This window comes from Dermacentor andersoni, chromosome 7, assembly GCF_023375885.2.
Source record: "Dermacentor andersoni chromosome 7, qqDerAnde1_hic_scaffold, whole genome shotgun sequence".
In the NCBI taxonomy this organism is placed as follows: domain Eukaryota; kingdom Metazoa; phylum Arthropoda; class Arachnida; order Ixodida; family Ixodidae; genus Dermacentor; species Dermacentor andersoni.
The window spans coordinates 135,950,858-135,970,383 of NC_092820.1; the positions used below are offsets into that span (position 1 = coordinate 135,950,858).

Here is a 19,526-nt window from a genome sequence, read left to right on the forward strand (position 1 = left end):
TGCTTGTCGGCGCCGCCCCTCCGGGTCTGCTAAGACTTCCGGTTAAGCCCTCTGGAACTTTTGTAGAAACCCGCGATGGACCACACAGGAAAAGTGGTCGATGGGCAAACATGGTGTTTTAATGGAACGACAGTGACGATGTCTGATCGGGGCTCTTCAGGACCAAGTAAAGTCCATTTCACTTTAGTGACGATGCTGAGAGCTATAGTGAGCCAGGAAGAAGTTTCTACTCACTCCCCACCAAAACATGAAGGGTTATCTTCGCGTCCTTGGCAAAAAGAGAGTCCGGTTACACCATATTTATAAACGATTGTGAAGTTTCAGTAGGCCAGACAACATTTGTGATCGATAGTCACAAGGACCCTGTCCTTGTTGTCTTACCGAATGCCCAATTACACTTTGTTTCGTAGTGTAGATTCTGGTGAGGACACCTAGTGGTTTTCTACGACATTGCTCAACGTTGAACATCAGAAGCTGGCGCTTAATTTTCTGTGGTCGTTGCTTTATCTTCCTCGAAACAGTGCGAACGTCAATAGATGTGCAGCGTTGACAAAGCACTCGGTGAGACGAACAGCTCGATCTGTATTTGCACTGCGTTAATTTTGCGCAAATGATATCCGGTCCGTAATGCATCGTTGTCCTTGCTTTACTGGTTATCTGCGCCAGTGGTAGTCTCGATAGCCGGTGTCGAATGGTCCGACGTTTGTTGCTTGTGCCACGTAGGAACACGAGTTACAACAGCCTATAAATTATAGAACCCTCAAGCTGCAGAATTGGGGTGTTCGACAGGTAAAGTTTGTTGTTAAGATGCAATAAAAAAGCCCATGCATGAGCTCGATGCACGGCGAACTTTCTTTATATCTGAACACGTCAAGATTATGTGCCTGCGGTATTATACTATGCGACAAAATAGTTCATTTTTCTTGGCTAACTTCACTGTCAAAAAAGTGCATGACCAGAAATTTTCTGGTTCATGAATGCACTGCTGCCAAGAGTTTACGAAAAGGGACCCGCCGTGGTTGCCCAGTAGCTATGGTGTTGGCTGCTGAGCACAAGGTCGCGGGATCGTACCCCGGCCACGGCAGCCACATTTAGATCGGGGCAAAATGCGAAAACACCCGTGTATTTAGATTTAGGTGCACGTTAAAGGACCCCAGGTGGTCGAAATTTCCGGAGTCCTCCACTACGGCGTGCCTCCTAATCAGAAAGTAGTTTTGGCACGTAAAACCCCATAATATAATTTTTTTGGACGAAAAGGGTCTGTTTAAGAACGCGAGCGTGTCATGATGTACGCATCTTCGGCAGTCTCGTGGTTATTGCACGTGACCTTCATTGTTTCCCTCCACCAACGACGGGGAACTCTAATTTCTCATAAAAGCCTCGTCGGCCGCGAGAAAAAAAAATTCGGTCCGCGGGACAGGAATCGTGGTTTAGTACGCTTTGAATTAATCACTGTCTCTGCGCCAGTATCTATCAGCGCTATATGTGTGGTGGAATTGAATTAGGCGTGTACACGCAGCGTTCTTTTTTTTTTTTTTGACGTTGTATTTACGGTGAGTTGTCAATTCCATGACCATTCATGTTGACGGACAACAAAGGCTTTTTGCATATAGGGAACATACGATGCCCATTTATGTAAGGCATGACTTCTCCTGTCATACGGATAACTACGATGGTTTCTGCTGACGTCCCTGCGTGTTTCACAACAGGGGCGTCCCCCTCTCACGTCATGCCGCTTACAGTGTCGTGGACTCCTTCGAAGGCCCAAGTCTTCGACGTTGTTGTTCCTACAGGGAATGGTACGTCGACCGTCGTAGACGCGACAGCCTCAATAGTTGACCCCTCTGAGGTCTACTGCTTTAAGCACATGGGAGGCCTCGACTTCCAAGTCACCGTCAAGAGCACGGCTTCCATGACTGCAATGGTCGATGCTGACCGCCTTGTCATCGGTGGCGAGCGTTGTCCTGTCGTTCCCGTCAGCCCGCACGTCACCAACGTAACCTGACTCTTGTTGCCGTCCTTCGTTCCGAATGAAGTCTTCGTCAGCACTGGTCTTAGGAGCGGACGACGCGGCCTGTTCACGGGAACCCGCTTCGGCCGGATGGAAATGAATAGCAGAACCGCTGTCGCTAATTACCTGAGGGTCTCTGGTCACCTCGGGACGTTTGTCTACCGCGGCTCGCAATGCGCGTGTCGTCGGTGTGGCTCCCGCGACCATTACCGTGCATCACATCGATGTCATCACATTGTATCTCAGGAATGAAGAAAGCTTATCCCGTAGCCTTCGAATTTTCACTGAGTACGGAAATATTTCGGGTGCTGCACCAAATTTTTCAAAATGTCGTTATTTGATCATTGGCTCCCCACAGATACGCCTGACCGTTTTCCGTCTTCAAAAGAGCGATTCTATTCGTATATTAGGCCTTGATTACAAATATGATGGAATATCGGACTCTGTGTTGCTCTCAATTCTTGTAGATGTAAGGAGAAATATTCAGGATGTTCAGGGTAATGATTTACCTTTGTTAGAAAGAAGGTACTGAGCAGTCAGTAATTTGCGACCGTGTTTGGTACGTTTGTCACCTTGTACAGCCACCATTACGGATATACAGGTCCTTGCAGTCCCCTCTTGGTTCTTTCTCGTCGGGCAGTAGAATACCGGTCTGTCGCGCGGCGCTTGGGCAACCACGCTCTCGCGGTGGGCTCGCGTTCCCATCAGTGTCAGTCCGCTGCCGGCTGCTTGCTCTGCAATTTCTGCTCCACCTGTTACAGTGTGATCAGTGTCCCGCGCCCGTACTCGCCTGCTATTTCCTTGGCACAAAAATGCGTTACATGCTACCGGGCGTACACTTAAATCGCAGACCACAGTTGTTAAACGCACCTGCGTTGTACTGTACGGCCGTGGCATTTTATCGCCACGTACAACAGGTATGTCCTGATGTAGACGTTCTCGAAAACCGTGTTGTGGATACAATGTCAGCCATACTGCTTCCTCTGGTTCTCCCAGCGCGCCGCTAACGCTCCAATAATGTGTCGTGGGGTGCGATAACGGCATCATCTCTACCAGGCCACCTACGCGACTTCATGTGGCGTCTAGGGGTGGGGAAGTGCTCCCAACGCGTGACCGACTATATATATAGAGCGGTGGGTCTTCAAGAATCGAACAAGCATGTGCTATTGGAACGCGTCGTTGCCAAGGTATTTTGGAGGGCCGTGCGTAATGGTTTACGTGGCCTTGGAGTTCACCGCTTTATTACATCTGGTCACTCCTCACGTGGCCGCATTGAGCGACATTTATTCGCTGCGGGGGCCTTTTGTCTGTGGCGTAACAGGTGCGAGGCAGTGGCCTCTGGGCATCGTCGCCGCGCTCTCTTTCCACTTCTGGGGAGGTTCTACTTTGAGCTGCTGTCGTTTCTGTCAGAGGAGTTGTTCTTCCTTGGGGAAGTAGAGTTCCTTCGGCAGTGGTCATGCCGTTTCCTGTCGGTGGCTGGTGGACGCGTATGGCTTAATTTTTTACCAGCCTGGTACATGTAGCCAGGCCATCAAAAGTATTTATTGGATGTACGTTATGTAGGCGCCCGTGATTTCTGTGTGCTCTCGTATGCAGGATCATCTTTTTAACGCGACAGCGTTAAGGAGCTCGTGTCGCAGAAAGGCCGGTGTCGTCGGCGTCGGCGGCGTTGGCCGTGAGCGAAACATAGCGGAAGACAATTCATAAATAAAAACAACTTGCAAGATGGGCTGGGTGGGAATCAAACCAGGGTCTCCAGAGTGTGAGACGGAGACGCTACCACTCAGGCATGAGTTAGATGCTTCAAAGCGGGACAAAAGCGCCTCTAGTGAATGCGGTGTTGCCTTAGACACGTGTCGTAGAAAGTTATACTGCGGTGTATATCGGCAATTATGAGCATGTAAATTACAGAAGTCGCAGTTAAACGCGTAGCGAAGTGCGTTTCCGCTACATTTCTTCTGCGCTTGGCGCGCACGCAGAGCCATCTTGCGGCAAACACAGAAGGCACCCTCCTCGCGCCACTCGCCCGCTTCTCCCCTTCGTCTCGTTTGAACGCATTGCGACCGTGCGGGGGCCGGTGCAAGGATGCCCCAACACCCTTGCGTTTTATAAGTTTGCTCGCTCTTTCCCCTTCCAACTTCCAGCGTGCGTCACTCGAACCATCGTGTTTAGGCGACGCGGCTCCTCTTTCCGCTCACAGCGCGATTCCTAGGTGCAGCGTCCGATGCGGGACGCCTCTGACGTGACCGCTAAGCCGTAGCGCGTCTGGTGAGAACGCGCCCCCTGCATGTGTGCCGTGCTGCTGGCGAGGAGTCATGCGTCTGCGTAGTGCTCCCAAGCGAGATAGAGGGCGATCCCATCGAGGCGTCAGCGCCATGATCGCGTCCGCCTTCATGGCGCGTCGCGGCCCGGCTGTCCGTGCCGATCACGGCGTTTGGGTCGCGTTGTTCGTTTCTCCCTCCGAGACACCGAGTTATTTGTTTCGTTCGTTCCGCTTGCTCAGGCGCACGTTTCGTGTTTGTGTGACTCAAGAGCATGCCGAGCGAATGAGTGGGCGGTGCGAACGGGGTGCGATAACGATATCGCGTTCCACTCTTGAAGGCAAAGCTTAAGCGTCCTCCAGTTTTTATATACACATCTCATAGCATTGCTGCAAAACTATGTAAAGTCACATCATTCTACATAACCATTGTGTACACTATATATTGAACATCATTTTGTGAAATGTGACAATTAGTTTACGTGTAACTGTGCGTTTCCGTGGGTCTGTGTGGTTAAATGTTAGTGAGTGTGGACTAGGACACTTCTTTCAAAACATGTTGTGTATACAATACTTCGTACTTTGTTTATGTTATCGTCCTGGTGGAATTGTGCCGTGGTTGTGACTAAGTGATGGTATCGTCTCTTGGTGAAATAAACGTTTTCACTCGTCCCTGTTCAAACATACTCCTGTCTTTGTATTTTAACATCTGAATTCACTCACCATCGCTTGCTTTCCCTCGATCCCTATATGCAACTGCGGCTGTTACCAGGTCTTCCGCGAAATGAGGAAACAGTGCTGTGCCGCTTACGTTTGGGCGTCGCATTCACAAATGCTTATGCATTTCTGATTGGAATGGCTGATAGCGCCGAGTGCAATGCCTGCGGTGTCGAGGAAACCATAGAACACCTACTGTGCTACTGCCCATCTTATGAAAATGAAAGGCAAGACCTCTGCACAGCTCTCAATCAGCTAGATGGAAAGCCGTTCACCTTGAACAAGATCTTGGGATCATGGCCTCGCATATCACAGCTACAAAAGGCCACAAAAGCGCTGCTGCGATATTTGAAAGCGACCGGATTGAGTCAACGTCTGTGATCCGGACTGAGTGACCGACTGATATCTCCAGTGGACTTTCTCTTTTTTTTTTTTAATCTTTCCGTCCCCCCTTTCCCTCTCCCCAGTGTAGGGTAGCCAACCGGGCTCAGTCCTGGTTAACCTCCCTACCTTTCATTTATCATTTTCTCTCTCTCTCTAGGCTTTCTGTATTATCATTGCTGCATTTCTTTCAGCGTTTGGTTGATGGTTCTTGGAGAAAAAAAAAACTTTGGTATCGCTACGTGGACGAATGCGAAAGCACTGGGAAGTCTTCCCGTTGGCGACTCGTTTTACGAAACGTAACGGTATGGTTTTCACGTTGCCTTGTATCATTATCGCATCACGTTCCTCGTCGTCGTTCGCGTACGTGGCGCCGTGATAGCGGCAGTGTGCTACGACTGCTGCCGTTTCCGACGAAGCATGCGTCCAGACGTGGCAGAGAGAGAGAGACAAGATTTAACGATATGCGGTATGGTGTTTCACAGCTGTTTCTTCCTTTTCTGTCCCAGGTGCATTCGAGACCCGTCATGTTCCTAGGCCGACGCACCTCCCCTTCAAACAAGAAGAGCGCTGCCAGCGCCGCCTCCACGTCGTCCCTGTCCGACCACTTGGAGCATTATCCCGTGCACAAGGCGAGGCCGCGTGCACGTGCTTCATCTTCCCGAGACCCGGAGAGGTGTTGTGCAAGAGTCCACCAAGTGGACATGTCCATTTCGTACGCTGTTGAAGCTCTGATTGGATGGGCTGAGCTGTGCGTCCGCAACAACCGGGCGCCACAGCCAATCAGCACTTCAGCAGCAGACAAAATGAACATGTCCACTAGGTGGACTCTTGCACAATATCGCCCGCGAACACAGCTCAGCGACATGATCGTTTTTCAAAGCGGTTCTTACTACCGACTGTTCGTTAAAAACGTGAAACGAAATATCATTTTTGTTTTGTTCGAAAGTCACTGTTAGATGACAGGAACAGCGTCTCCGTGTATACGCGGACAAAGTAACCCGTCTCCCCGTGTTTGAGACGGCAATAGCTGCGTTTCTTCGCATAAACGCGAAAATGACGACCCGAGGTGGTGTGGGTAGTTCGATAACGTTGACGCTGCGTCCGGTGTTTCCGCGTCATATCGCGGTATTAGAAACGCCAGTTCACGGTTGCTTTCCGTCGTCTACGACGACGCGACGGCATCCGTGAAATCGGCGTCGTTTTTCTCGAAAGCTGGTGGCGAGAATACGGTTAAACCAGTTTCGTAGAGTGTCACGCGTGCATCAGCCGTCGTATGCGCGCATGAATACGTTTCGTAATCACTTCCTCGTTAATATTGAGCTGGAATAAAGGCGACGTGCAATTTACTGTACGAAGAGATCTCTGGCGGATGTAGTTCGAATTCGTCTCTCCAGACTCCACCTTTCGCGGTGCTCCAATAATGCTCCAAAGCATGGAGAAAAAAAAAAGATATCTAGGACTATTTGACTTCTGAACCAAACTACGTTACAGCCGAAGCTGCGGTCACTGAGTGTCACATAGCAACAGTGAAAGTATAGTAACAAATACGTTTTGAAAGTATATGGTATTGGAATGTGCAGTACGAGTACATTCCGAGTACATTCCAATAGCATCCACCCTAAGGCAAGAAAAATATTTAGCGGCGGAGTAAAGCGACACACCGCCACCACGTATACCGCAGCATCTAAATCTTTAGAAAGATCTCGCGATACAGCACGTGCGTCTCAACAAGGTGGCAGTTGGCGTTTGGACGTGCCTGTTCGAGTACGAAAACGGGGCGAAAGAACTAACGAAAGCTATTCCCTTGAAAACTCCAATTCGGCTTACTAAAGGAATGATGAGCTTGAAGGGGTGTGTATTTGTTGCAGTGAAGATTTTTGCCTAGCATTTGTTGTCTCGTTGCGTAATCCCGTAGAGATTCGAACCCCCCAAGTGGCACACCTGCAGTGCTGACAGACATGCGTATATGCCGACTTGATATAGTTATTTATTTAGAAACGCCTTACAGGCCCTGCATCGGGCATTGAGTAAGGGCGGCATCATATCGTGTGTGTGTGTGTGTGTGTGTGTGTGTGTGTGTGTGTGTGTGTGTGCGTGTGTGTGTGTGTGTGTGCGTGTGTGTGCGTGTGTGTGCGTGTGTGCGTGTGTGCGAGTGCGTGTGTGCGAGTGCGAGTGCGAGTGCGAGTGCGTGCGTGCGTGCGTGCGTGCGTGTGTGTGTGTGTGTGTGTGTGTGTGTGTGTGTGTGTGTGTGTGTGTGGGCTGTCCTGTGTTGAGCCACGTTGAGCGATTAAGTCGTTTCCGTGAAACTACTCAGCAAGTCTGGTCGATAGTAGTCCATTTTGCGAGCAGTGGCTTTTCCCTTGGCACGCAGCCCACTTACATTATTTGCTGTTTATCGCCTGGCGATATCTCGAGAAGAAAATAATGCTTCTGTTTTAAAAAATAAATAAATAATAACTAAAGCTTTATACTTGTACGATTGTGCAGAATCGGAGCCCAATTTCCAATCGCAGTTTCCAGTTGCCGACCGCGAAAAGGGCGCCCACAGACTGGACGTCAGTATGAGACGGAAAAAGAAAATGTGGCGTCACCCACCGCGGTTGGCTTAGTGGCTACCGCTGCTGAGCTCGAGGTCGCGGGTTCGAACCGACGCCGCGGTGGCCGCATTCCGCAGGAGGAAATGTGCGAGAACGCTCGTGTAGGTAGATTTAGGAGCACGTTAAGGAAATCCAGCTGGTGAAAATAAATCCGCAGTGACGACCTCTATGGCGTGCCTCATAATTCGATCATAATTTTGTAACGTAAAGCCCCAGAATTTAATTTATTTTAATAAAATGTGGCTCCGGCTATACCTTTTGGGCACGAGACGATAAATATGGTAGAAGAAACAGTTAGAGTACAGTAACATCAGTTCTAAAGCTCACCTTCGCAACTAATGTTCCTTGTCGCTCACAAGATATAACACCGGCTGGCCAGCGGCAGGTGAGGTCATTTTTGAGGGCCCCACTGCATGCACGAGACTCGGAAACACTAATACAAGAAGAGCAAAGGAAACACGAACACACAGAAGCGCGTAAACAGGGATATGTCCGATTCCAGGAGGAACAAGCGTTACGTCGGCAAATAGGAAGTAAAAGGTGCCATAATCAGATTAAGTGAAATTGTTGTTTTCATTTTGGAAAAAGGTCCATTTCTCCAGAAACCATATTCCGCTTGCATAACTGCGTCGCAATATTCCTCTCTGCCTTTTTTCTCCGCAGGTTCAGCTGAACACCACCGACGTGGTTCGAATCCGCCACCTGCTGTGGCAGTTCAACCCACGATTTCACGAGCTCATGTTGCGACGCATGAGCGATGCCGACACCAAGCTCGACGAGCCCCTGCCGCCGTACGGGGCGCCAGGCAGAGCCGCCTGGCGAAACGAGCTCGCCAAGGCCAACAAGGGTAACGCAAAAAGACCAGCCAACCGGTCGCTCGACTGACGAGAGAGTCGATCCGTACCGGCCGTCAGTCACTTTTTCTCTCGATCAGTTCTTGGGTAACACGGCGGGTTAATCGTGCGATCGATTAATCCCACAGTCTGTTAATGCGCCCACGAGAAACGAAAATTACGTTTCATTTATTACCTCCTCAGTGGTCGCCCGGAGGTGTTACGTGAGGGGCGCTGGGGAGTGCAGCGACGAGCGTACAGGCTTTAGAGAGTAATGAAACTGAGGTAGACAATGGTTCAGAAAGAAGAGCTGATAAAAAAAAAGTTGCATCGCTTCAGCATTTTACAATATGCAAACGCGGTGAGCTATGGTAACAGGAAACAAAACAAGAAAATATGGTAAAATGGCATACGGGGAGAAGGGATCCAAACGCCTGCATCCACAGTGGTAGCGCGGCCAGCACTGTGGTGGTATAGTGCAAATGTTCGCTTGAACTATTAAAGTAACTAAATTTCAATTACTAAAAAAATTACCGGAAGCGTCTCTGACACTGCTGTCGTTCCGTTAGCAAAGAAATGATGTGTAGTTAGTGGGTTTGTCACATTTTCGTTCTTGTGGATTATTCTCGTGGCGTTATTCATTAGGCTTTGTCTTTCTAAATATCCGCGCACGTACGGTTTTCTAAACTCATTAAAGCAACTAGGCCCTGCGCACATGCGTAATCGTTTGCCGTTTCTTGCATTTACAAAGCAATACTCTGTTGGGAAAGGAGCAATTCGCCACCGCAAAGCTAATCGAAGCCAGGTGGACCAAGTTTATGGGCAAACCACGTGTGCTACCCACCATTCCCGTGCTGGCCAGTCGCCACATTTGCGGCTCCTTTGGGCACTAGCGCCAGAGTTCTTTCCAGCGATTCTTGTCGGAGACGGACGCATCCTGATGGAGGGTGGAATGAAACAAAGTTCCTGCACCTATAGATTGAGGCGCACGTTAAAGAACCCACCGCGGTCAAGGTTACTTCGGAGCCCATCGCCACCACACGGTGGTTGCTGCTCCGTATGCGTTTGAATTTCTTCATTCGTGACATTTTGCTTGTGATATCCGAAGCTGCATCTTTCTTTGGAGGTTTTGTGCCTTGAATAGATAGCGTTTTTTTTTTTTCAATTTCTCATTTGTTTCTTTTTACCTTTGTGAAGACGTGTATCGTAATCAGATATCGATTGTCCCTTGCTGAATGCTCAAATTACGCATCATCATATCACGCGCGAATGTTTGCAGAATTTGTCATGCCTTCGACTGAATTAACTTTTCTACAAGTTTTTTCTACGCCTGCATGCTGGTCTGTTTCAGACGTTCATAATTATCTGTAAGGCAATTACTTTTTTTTTTTGGCATGCAAGTACTCTAGTACTTAGTTGAGCGATGTATGCGGTTTCCCTCCTTTTACTGCGGTAACAATTAACTCCAGCTGAATTTTCGCCGTTGGCGTCGGCGTGAGGTTCCGCATAAAGTCTCAAGTGCGATAAGCTGCTACCGCGCTCCGGGCGCGCCTAAGCTGCGGGTGTGAGGGAAAGCGTTCGAGGGTGAGCAGAGCAGGATGGTGGCTTGGCCATGCGCGCTCGCCACGGAGGAAGGAAACTAAGGAGAGGCCCTGACGTCACTCTTTGTGAAGCAAAAGTGAAGCCGGAAGTTGGCGTTGCTCATGGCGATGCTCCGCCTTTTGTGCCACCCTCTTCTCTTGTTTACATCTTTCGCGAAACCACGCCGCGCTGCGCGTGGTTTCGCACGCGGAGCGCGCGCGCTCGCGCAACATCCGGCAGAGCACGGTGCAGGTAACACAGCGCAACAAGACACGGTGACTAACGCAAACCCGCCCACACAGCGCCTTTGCCACGGCACGAAACCTACCAGAGCAACACGTGTGCGCGCTCAAAAAATCAGAACAACGCCGCCATTGTGGCCCAAAAGGCGTGGCCATGCAGCAAAAAAAATAAAAAAGCAGCAAAAGAAATGAGAACCTATACGTCATTTCCGCCACACTTTTCTCCTAGCGCGCGGAGGGGATAGGGCCTCTCCTTAGTTTCCTTCCTCCGTGGCGCTCGCTGTTGTAGGTCACGTGATGAAGTGCGCGCGCAAGCTCGGAAAGGAGGGAGGAGGTGAGGTGAGCTCGCGGTACCGTGATCGAGCCTGCGCTAGGGAGGGGGCCAGGTGGTCGCGCGTCTCCTTCTCTAGCCCGGCGTGGCTGTCCACGCGGCGAGGCGCGCGCACCACCCTATCTTGGATATCATCTCCGGCGGATGCAAGCGCTGCTCGAGCCGAGATGGCTGGCGGCTGCATGTGCGCTGTCTCTCCGCGCGCCTGTAGTGACGAGGGTCGTGTGATATCCTGCTTAGGGGACGCGTTGAAGCGAGGGGCATCACCAAGCGTTCGCTATACCCGCTGCCGGTGCTCTTCACATCGCCAGAGTTGCGACAAGCCAGTGTTCGGGGTCATCGAGTGAGATTTGTTAATGTTTCCATCCAATGTGCGCGCGTAATACCACGCTTGTCAAGTTAATTAGTAAGGAAATGTTTACTTCAACTTATGCAGCCGAAAAAACTACGTACCCTATACGTGGTGTAGTTACCTATGGCTTTTATATCGCTATCAGCAGCTTCCCCTTTCGGGCAAAAGTGCGGCTTCTTGCTGCCACCCTGTGTTCCGTGCGATTGTCGTCGTTTTGTATCGACCAATTTCGACGCTTTGTCGGGCATTGATTTGCTTTTATTTCAGGCTTCGCGTGGGAGAAGGAGTTGGCGGCACCGTCTCTCGGCGCCAACGCTTCTCTACTTGTTCATGCCAATAATAATAATAATAATAATAATAATAATTGTGACAAATGACAAAGCTAGCGAATTTTTTGTAGTTACGCGTCCGTTTGCGGAGACGTTCCTGCCGTGTTTCAACTGCGCGCATGGACCTTCACCGCAGCCGCCAGGAAAACCCCCGTAGGTCGACGCCGCGGCATGGCGGGCCGCAACAGAGCGGTCGCCGCAGCAGGCCATCCGGTCTCCGCCATGCTCGCTGGTCCGGGAGCGTCGTCGCTCGTGCCCTTCGCGGGGTTGCCGTCGTCGTCATCGTCGTCGGCGGCGACGGCGTCGGGCGCGCCGTCCCCGACGTGCGCCTGCCGCGTGAGCTGCCGGGTGGCCCGCTGCTCGTGCGCCAAGGCCCGCACCCGCTGCGACCCTGCCCGCTGCGTCTGCCTGGCCTGCGACAACCCCTTGAACCTGCTCGAGGCCGTGGGCATCCCGCTCGCGGAAGCCCAGGCGGACCCGTGCCTCATGCAGGCCGTCTTCCAGGTAAGCGCGCGCGACGAAGCCGCCGATCGACTTCCCTGCCGTACACGACGTGTGGCTCGTCTTCCTCGCTTCTCGAATGCCAGTTGATTTTTGGATTTTCGTCGTTGTGCCTTGTCCTTCGGAAATGTCGGGAAATGGGAAGAATCTTGCGTGGACCAGGCGACCACAACGGTAGTAGACGCATGGACGGGGCAACAGACAGACCATATGGTATTACTGCTGTAGTCGCTTGATTCGCGCAAACTCCTTTATATTTACTGTCATACGCCAACGAACACAGAAAGAGCCTAAGTTCTTTGAAAATATGTACGCTTGGTTGTCAAACGCTTTCGTAACTGTGTACGAATGGGTAGGCGAGTCGAATCTGATGGTGTTGCTTTATTTACGTGCAAGAAATAAATCGGCTTAGTCTCAAATAGGCATAAAAGTACTATAGTAAATCTTCCTTGACCAATCGCCTACCATCTGCACATCCTAATGTATAGAGCGAAAAGCGTCGGCATAAATTATAAGGCTCCTGTCGCTATGTGCTATAGGGGATTAAGAGGCGACGCTCGCGTGCTTAGATTTAGGCGCACTTTAAAGAACCCCCTGACGGTCAAAATTTATCCGGAATCTCCCCCACTTTGGCATGCCACGCAATCAGATCGTGGTTTTGGCACGTAAAAGAACCCCTTAACTCAATGGTTGTTTGACGTGTCGCCGACGAGCGGCACAACCTCGGATCTGCATGCAACCAAATGACGTCCACGCTCCTTTCGCACTGACCTCCGCAGGTGTCCGACCTCCCGTGGTACCTGTGCCAGCAGGTTCGCCTCAACTGCTGCCCGGAGTCCGTGATGGTGCGCGAGTGCATCCCAGGCCCGATGCCGTGCCCGCGGTGCCGGCACCCCGCGCAGTACTCGTGGTGCGCCAACACGCTCTTCCACGGCTCCACCAACCACTGCTCGGTGTGCGTGCGCTGCAACCTGTTCGCCGGCCAGCACTGCCAGGTATTCCGAGTCTTTCGGCACAATGCGTTGGCGGGCTGGTTGGCGCGAATCCGTGATTACTTTGTTCGGCGCGCAGCAACGGACGGACACAAGAGAGACGACAGGACAAGCGCCTTGTCCTGTCGGCAAAGTCATTTATTTTAGCTCTTTAGCGTTCCTCCATGTCTTCCCTTTCACCTTGAAAATGTAGCAACCCTTCTCTGCATCCATGTCCACAAAAAAAAAAAAAAAAGACTTGGAATCCATAATCACACTGTTTAGCGAAAAACAAACGGACACAAGAGAGACAAGCGCCTTGTCCTGTCGCCTCTCTTGTGTCCGTTTGTTTTTTGCTAAACAGTGTGATTATGGATTCCAAGTCTTTTTTTTTTTTTTTTTGTGGACATGGATGCAGAGAAGGGTTGCTACATTTTCAAGGTGAAAGGGAAGAGTTGGAGGAACGCTAAAGAGCTACAATAAATGACTTTGCACTGGTAGACTATCATTGCAAAGCTATTCTTCACTCATCTGGGGGGAACAGCTTGATTTCTGTAGGAGAAAAATGGAAGTCCGGATCTTGCCCTTTTCTGAAGTTAGTGCCACAACCTCAGCGCCGGTGCGTCATTGTGACGCCGCTGATTTATCGTCCTTGAGCAGTTTTGGAGCAGCAAATGTTCTAGAAGTGTACTATGTATTGCGTTGTACTATGTACTATGTACTATGCGTTGGCATAGTTGGTACCGGCATGTGTGTGTCCGTTCTGTGGTCCGTGTGTAATGTGCTGAGAAACCACAAACAAAGCACAGCCCTGATTATGCGCCGTCAAGTTTAATGACGTCTCAACGAACTGGTGGGAAAGCTATGAGAGGCAGTGTCACCTGTCTTTTTCGTGCGTTTTCTAGCACGTCCACCTTCCTATTATGGTAAGACTAGCTTTTTTAGGTATTCTATAATCGTAACTTATACTTTTGTCTTCAGTGTCTCTTTAAGGCACAAAAATTCGGTAATTGGTACGGTCGCGGTTAGTGTTTCGGCGTTTCAAAGATGCCCGTGGCATCATGTCAGTGCCCTTTCCGAAACTGCCAAGCTCTTGCATCTCACCGCGCGTTTTCATTCGGCACGCAGGCCTGCAACTCTTGCTACTACTACAGCGGCAACGACAAGAACTGTCCCCGATGTCGTCGCACTCGGGGAATGGAGATCGTCCAGAGGCAGGCGGCGGCAGCGACCACCGTGCAGCTGCTGTCCATCCAAGCGTTTCCCGAATACCAGCAAACGCAGACACAACCGTCGGAGGCACCGGTCATGTTGCAAGCGATCGACGCGCCTCCAGCGACAGTAGTGCTGAACGATGCGCAGACCTCCCAGACCTCGACTGTGGTCGTGGAGGAGCCTCAAGAATCCAGCAATGACGTTGCACTCGAACCCGAGAACAGAGTTCCTGACGTAGTTCCTCACGTCGATCCTGGCGTAGTTCCCGACGTAGTTCCCGACGTGGTCCCTGACGTACTGCCTGACGTGATCGTAGTCCCTGCTGGTGACGACAGCTTTGAAAAGCCCGCTGCGGCTGACGTAATTCAAGCGGAGGACAAAGCAGCAGTAATTTGCGGCAACAGCCAACCCGGCGACAGAGACAGCGCGCCTCCGCTGGTCGTTGACATTTAATTTGATGAGATAGGAACTCGGCGTGTGCTGGTCACAAACGATAGTTGCAGCCTGCCGTTCCGCTTCTGCCGGAAATGCACCTCGTTCCCCGTCACGATTTCTGCCCAAAGTAATGTTGGTTGATCCCGGACTTAAAATATGTAAAACTGCTTGGCTGTGATTTCAGTTGTTACTTTTCGGGGCAAGTGTTGTAAGGGAAGAGAATTTGATAGGTAGACGGGCGTAGCTTTCAGGATTCACTGCGCACTTGGCTAAGCCAGACTATGTTGCAGGAATTCGGCTCTGGTAAGGTACCTCAGGTTCAAACGGTGGCGATGTCGCTCCAGACACACCGCAGGCAAAAAAACAAAAAAAATCCAGTCTCGCAATACACGTAAGTTCTGTCCACTCATGACAACGCGGAAAGTGTGGTAGGGCGCTACAGTTTACTGCTGATTGTAATTTTTCAAATGTGTATTGCACCAATGCCAGAAATCTTGAATGCTGAAAGGTCGCGTCTATACTGTCAACGCATCGAGCGCACATTTCGGGGCACACACGACCTCTGGAAGTGTTATAGTCGCAGGGTGCGTGAAAAAAAATTATTGAAATATATTCTAGTGTTCGTGATTTAAAACCGCACATTCTATCCTCCGAGTAATTTGTCAATGACCTGGCTGCTACTATTATGTTCTCATTTGTACTAGTCACTTGGGGCTACCCTGACAAGCCAGATGGATTTCGCGAGAGCAATGCCATCACGTCGCTTCTATTGCTAGAATACTCACTTTGTATTTGACGTTACTTAATTTCGCGCAGGTTGCGCGGGCGAGTCTTGTAGTGTTCCTTTTTGAACGTAGAGTGTGCGCTTCCGAGACCTCATCCTATGTTGTTCCGCGAGCCCTTGCGGAATTCTTTTTTATTCTCCTTTAGTTCATCAGTGTCTGCTTCGCTGGAGACACGTCGTTCGATCTGCTACTTAAAAAGTTCGAGTAAACTGCTCCGAGGGAGCTGTGTCACGTGCTCCACGTAACCTCTGCCCCCACCCCCCACGTCTTTGTTCATCGCGCCTCACGTATTGCGTTGCTCCACTCCGAGATCACTAAAGCCTCGCACGTACACCCTCATACGCGCCAGCCGTCAATGCATGTTTGAGCGCCGGCAAGATGTAATCTTTCTCCCGGTGTTCTTTTGAAACATGTAGATGCTGCAGCTTCACGCCACATTTTTTTGCGGCTTTTCAGAAACGCACTATAGGGAAGCTGTTTTTTCTGATATCGATTCAAGCAATGTACATAGAGCTTTTCTACAGCATTCCGCTAGCCGGTACACACGGGGCCGCGTGGTATCTGAGGTTCTCAGACTTGCGATCCGCACTTCTTTTTTTCTCAGAATCTCTCAAATATGGCATTTTTGTTTTCCTTATGGCACCGAATAGTTGTTATTACTTGCCCTTGTATCCTAGCACGGCATGGTATACTTCGTCATGCTACAGTGAAATATGCGTTCTTTTGAGGCGGGCTCGTTTGCTTGTGCAACAAAGCAGGGGTTTTCGTGTTAACGCAGCCATACAGAAAGGCAGTCGACGTTCCCGTCATTAGGCAATGACCTCGCTTCATGTTACGCGTTATTCCTGCTATGCAATTCGGTTAGTTGACCCATGCGCGGTCGTTAATCGCTTGCTGAGCTGATCGCAGTGTTACCTTTAATCCGCAGCCTGTTGTCCTTGCATCGTTGTTACCGTTTCGAAAGACAGAAAATTTTCAAATGAAGCTGTTAGGATGATTTATTTATTTATTTATTTATTTATTTATTTATTTATTTACTTATTTATTTATTTATTTATTTATGTACTTGTAGTTCCTGTGTTCATTCGTTTGTTTATTTGTTTTTTTAATTATTTGAAGTTCTCGTTGATATCTCGGCAGATTGCTGTTACAAACGCTAGTTAGGTTGACGTATAAATAATTCCTTCATTTGCTTGGAGACGCATTCTCTCGATGCATAGCCTCACAAATTTTATTTCTAATTTGAATGTAGCGTTGTTCTAGATGTGAGTCCTTTTTCTTATCGCCCTGTTTATTTTCGTGGTCGTATGGAACAGTTCGCAGCGAGTAACAGCGCGGGAAAAGTTTTGCTAATTAAGTGGCAAACTTGAAAGAACCGACTCGGATTGCTTGAGAATATGTGACTGTTTGTATGTCGATGATTTTGTTAATGTTGTTGGCGAGCGAGTGTTTTTCGTTTTTCGCGGCCGTAAGTTGTGTCATGTAATGACAAACTACAGTTAGTGCTGCGCTCATTGGTGTATTCCTGTTTCTGCACGTTAATATCCAAGTGAGATTCATTTTGTTTGATAAGGCTGGTGTGCACCAGCCGACATGTTTTTTTTTTCATTATTATTATTATTATTATTTTGAGCCAGAAATGCGCCGCGGTTTCTTTGGGTGTTCTCGCACTCAAAGTGGGCTTCATTTTGTTTGGTAGGCCTGGAAGGCACGCCGGCCTTTCATATATTTTTGTGCCGCAATAAACGCACTACGTTGGTGTTAATACTGAGTGTCTGGGTCACGTGTCGCTGCAAGTTTGCGATCCTGGGCCGGCGGGGCTATTTGCAAAAGAACTTCTTCCACGGTCGCTACAGCCGCCTGTGTGGTGATTGTCAGCGGCCGTGGTGTCCGGCCTCGTCCTTTTTTTTTATGTCTGTGTCTGTTTTGTTGGCGCTACGATGGCTTCGCGAAGTATCAACCAACTAGCTCAAGAGCCGGCTGAGCACAAGGTCGCGGGATCGAATCCCGACCACGGTGGCCGCATTTCGATGGGGGCGAAATGCGAAAACACCCGTGTACTTAGATTTAGGTGCACGTGGCCGAAATTTCCGGAGTCCTCCACTACGGCGTGCCTCATAATCAGGAAGTGGTTTTGGCACGTAAAACCCCATAATTTAATTTTTTTTAAAGAGCCGGCTAATTTTAGTTACCTCGTGTGCTGCCCAGATTCCGAGGTTTCATCATATCCGTGCTTATCGGGAACTATAGTAAGCACTGGCGAGTATTCGTTTTTCTATGTTTATTATAAGTCTTCTATCGCCGCATGCGAAGCAACATTTATTTTCGAATACAATGCTAGCTAATATAACTCCCTAGAGAATATAATCCGAAGCGAATATAATTTTAACGTTCCAATGTGCGGACATCCACCACAGCGGCAACACGCTTCATAAACGATGTCGACATCCTAACTTGCTAACACGCTAACCTTAAAAAGTTTGCTTTGCCGAGAAACCGCTGCCTTGTGGAAGGCGAGCGAGCGCTTCATGTAAGGATGATGGTTTTACATATCATCATCATCATCTTGTTCAGCCTACACTTATGACCACTGCAGGACGAACGCCGCTCCGAGCGACCTTCAATTGCCCCAGTTTTGCGCTAGCCGATTCTAACGTGCACCTCCGAATTTCCTCATTTCATCACCCTCCCCCCCCCCCCCTCCACCCTAATGTTCTGCTGTACTCGAGTGCGCTTCCCTTCTCACCCATTCTGCAACCCTAATGGCCCAACGGCTGTCTACCCTACGCATGACATGGCCTGACCAGCTCCATTTTCTTTCTGTTAATGTCAACTAGAATATCGACTATCCCCGTTTGTTGACTGATCTATACCACTATCTTTCCGTTTCCTAACGTCTAACATTTTTCATTCCATAGCTCCTTGCGCGGTGCTTAACTTGTTCCTGAGGTTCTTAGCTAACCTCCAAGATGCAGACCCGATTGTTAGCACCGGCAGAATGCAATGATTGCGTACTTTTCAATGACAGTGGTGAGCTCCCAGTCAGGAATTGATGCCTGCCGTATGCACTCCAACCCATTTTCACGTTTGTGCAAGTTCCCTTCTCACGGTCAGGGTCCTCTGTAATTGACCTAGACCTTCCTCTTTGCCATATATAGCTTTCTTTCGCAGGAACTCCTTACCCAATAAACTATGCCATATTCACACAAGGCATACGAATTGCTTTCTTCATGTTTTCCAAAATAAATTTGATTTGACATGTAGATGTAGATACTTGTGATCTACTGGCACGGACCCCCACTGAGGGATTGGCTAATAATCTGGTACGTTATAGTAAAGCGTAAAATAAGTCAATTTAATAGTAAGCAAGCTACAATCGAACGATAAAGATTGTAAGTGAGCGCCGGTCCTGTTCTTTGTCCTTCGTCCAACTGTGAGCGCTGTACAAAAGTATATTATGATAACATCACTAATTGTCATTAACCAACCGCACGAATGACCTCAATAATTTGAGAGCCTAGTTACAAACAAGCTTTTTTTTTAAGAATGAATGGCTATTGTATGACTTGCTTTCCAAAAACACACAATATTCGTTGAAAACAAGATCGGACGTTGTGTGGCAAAAGAAAAAAAAATGTGCTAAAGGGGCTTGTGTGCCGTAGGTATCTGTTAACTGGCCGGTTACAAGGAAAACATCACAGGTTGGAGCGTAAAAGAAAGAAAATACCTACCTGACTACACTGCCAAAAATAGTAAATGACACGCTAAATACATGCAAAAGTAGGACGTTGTCCTGTAGGCTTCTGCCGCGAAATGGAAAACAAAGCTGGCTACTCTAATTTTCTTTCTGCATTGCTCCGACAGCATTTCGTATTTTTTCACTCCTCATAAGCTGCAATGCTTCGTTTAGCAGACGGAGAACAGTAACCAGACTTTAACATTTCGTTATCGTGAACTATTTCGTTAGTTTTCGAGTATTCGA

At 49.2% G+C, this 19,526-nt stretch overlaps 1 protein-coding gene across 1 annotated transcript in view; it reads left to right on the forward strand.

Moving 5' to 3' along the window:
• LOC126534552 (uncharacterized) overlaps nucleotides 1–17,309 on the forward strand; it is a 60,827-nt gene extending 43,518 nt beyond the window's left edge. The window contains exons 10-14 of the mRNA XM_050181809.3: nucleotides 5,879–6,001; nucleotides 8,633–8,816; nucleotides 11,774–12,141; nucleotides 12,918–13,133; nucleotides 14,238–17,309. Of these exons, the coding sequence (XP_050037766.2) occupies nucleotides 5,879–6,001; nucleotides 8,633–8,816; nucleotides 11,774–12,141; nucleotides 12,918–13,133; nucleotides 14,238–14,777 (1,431 nt within the window). The 3' untranslated portion in view covers nucleotides 14,778–17,309. The remainder of the gene's footprint in view (nucleotides 1–5,878; nucleotides 6,002–8,632; nucleotides 8,817–11,773; nucleotides 12,142–12,917; nucleotides 13,134–14,237) is intronic.
• The last annotated feature ends 2,217 nt before the right edge of the window (nucleotides 17,310–19,526 follow it).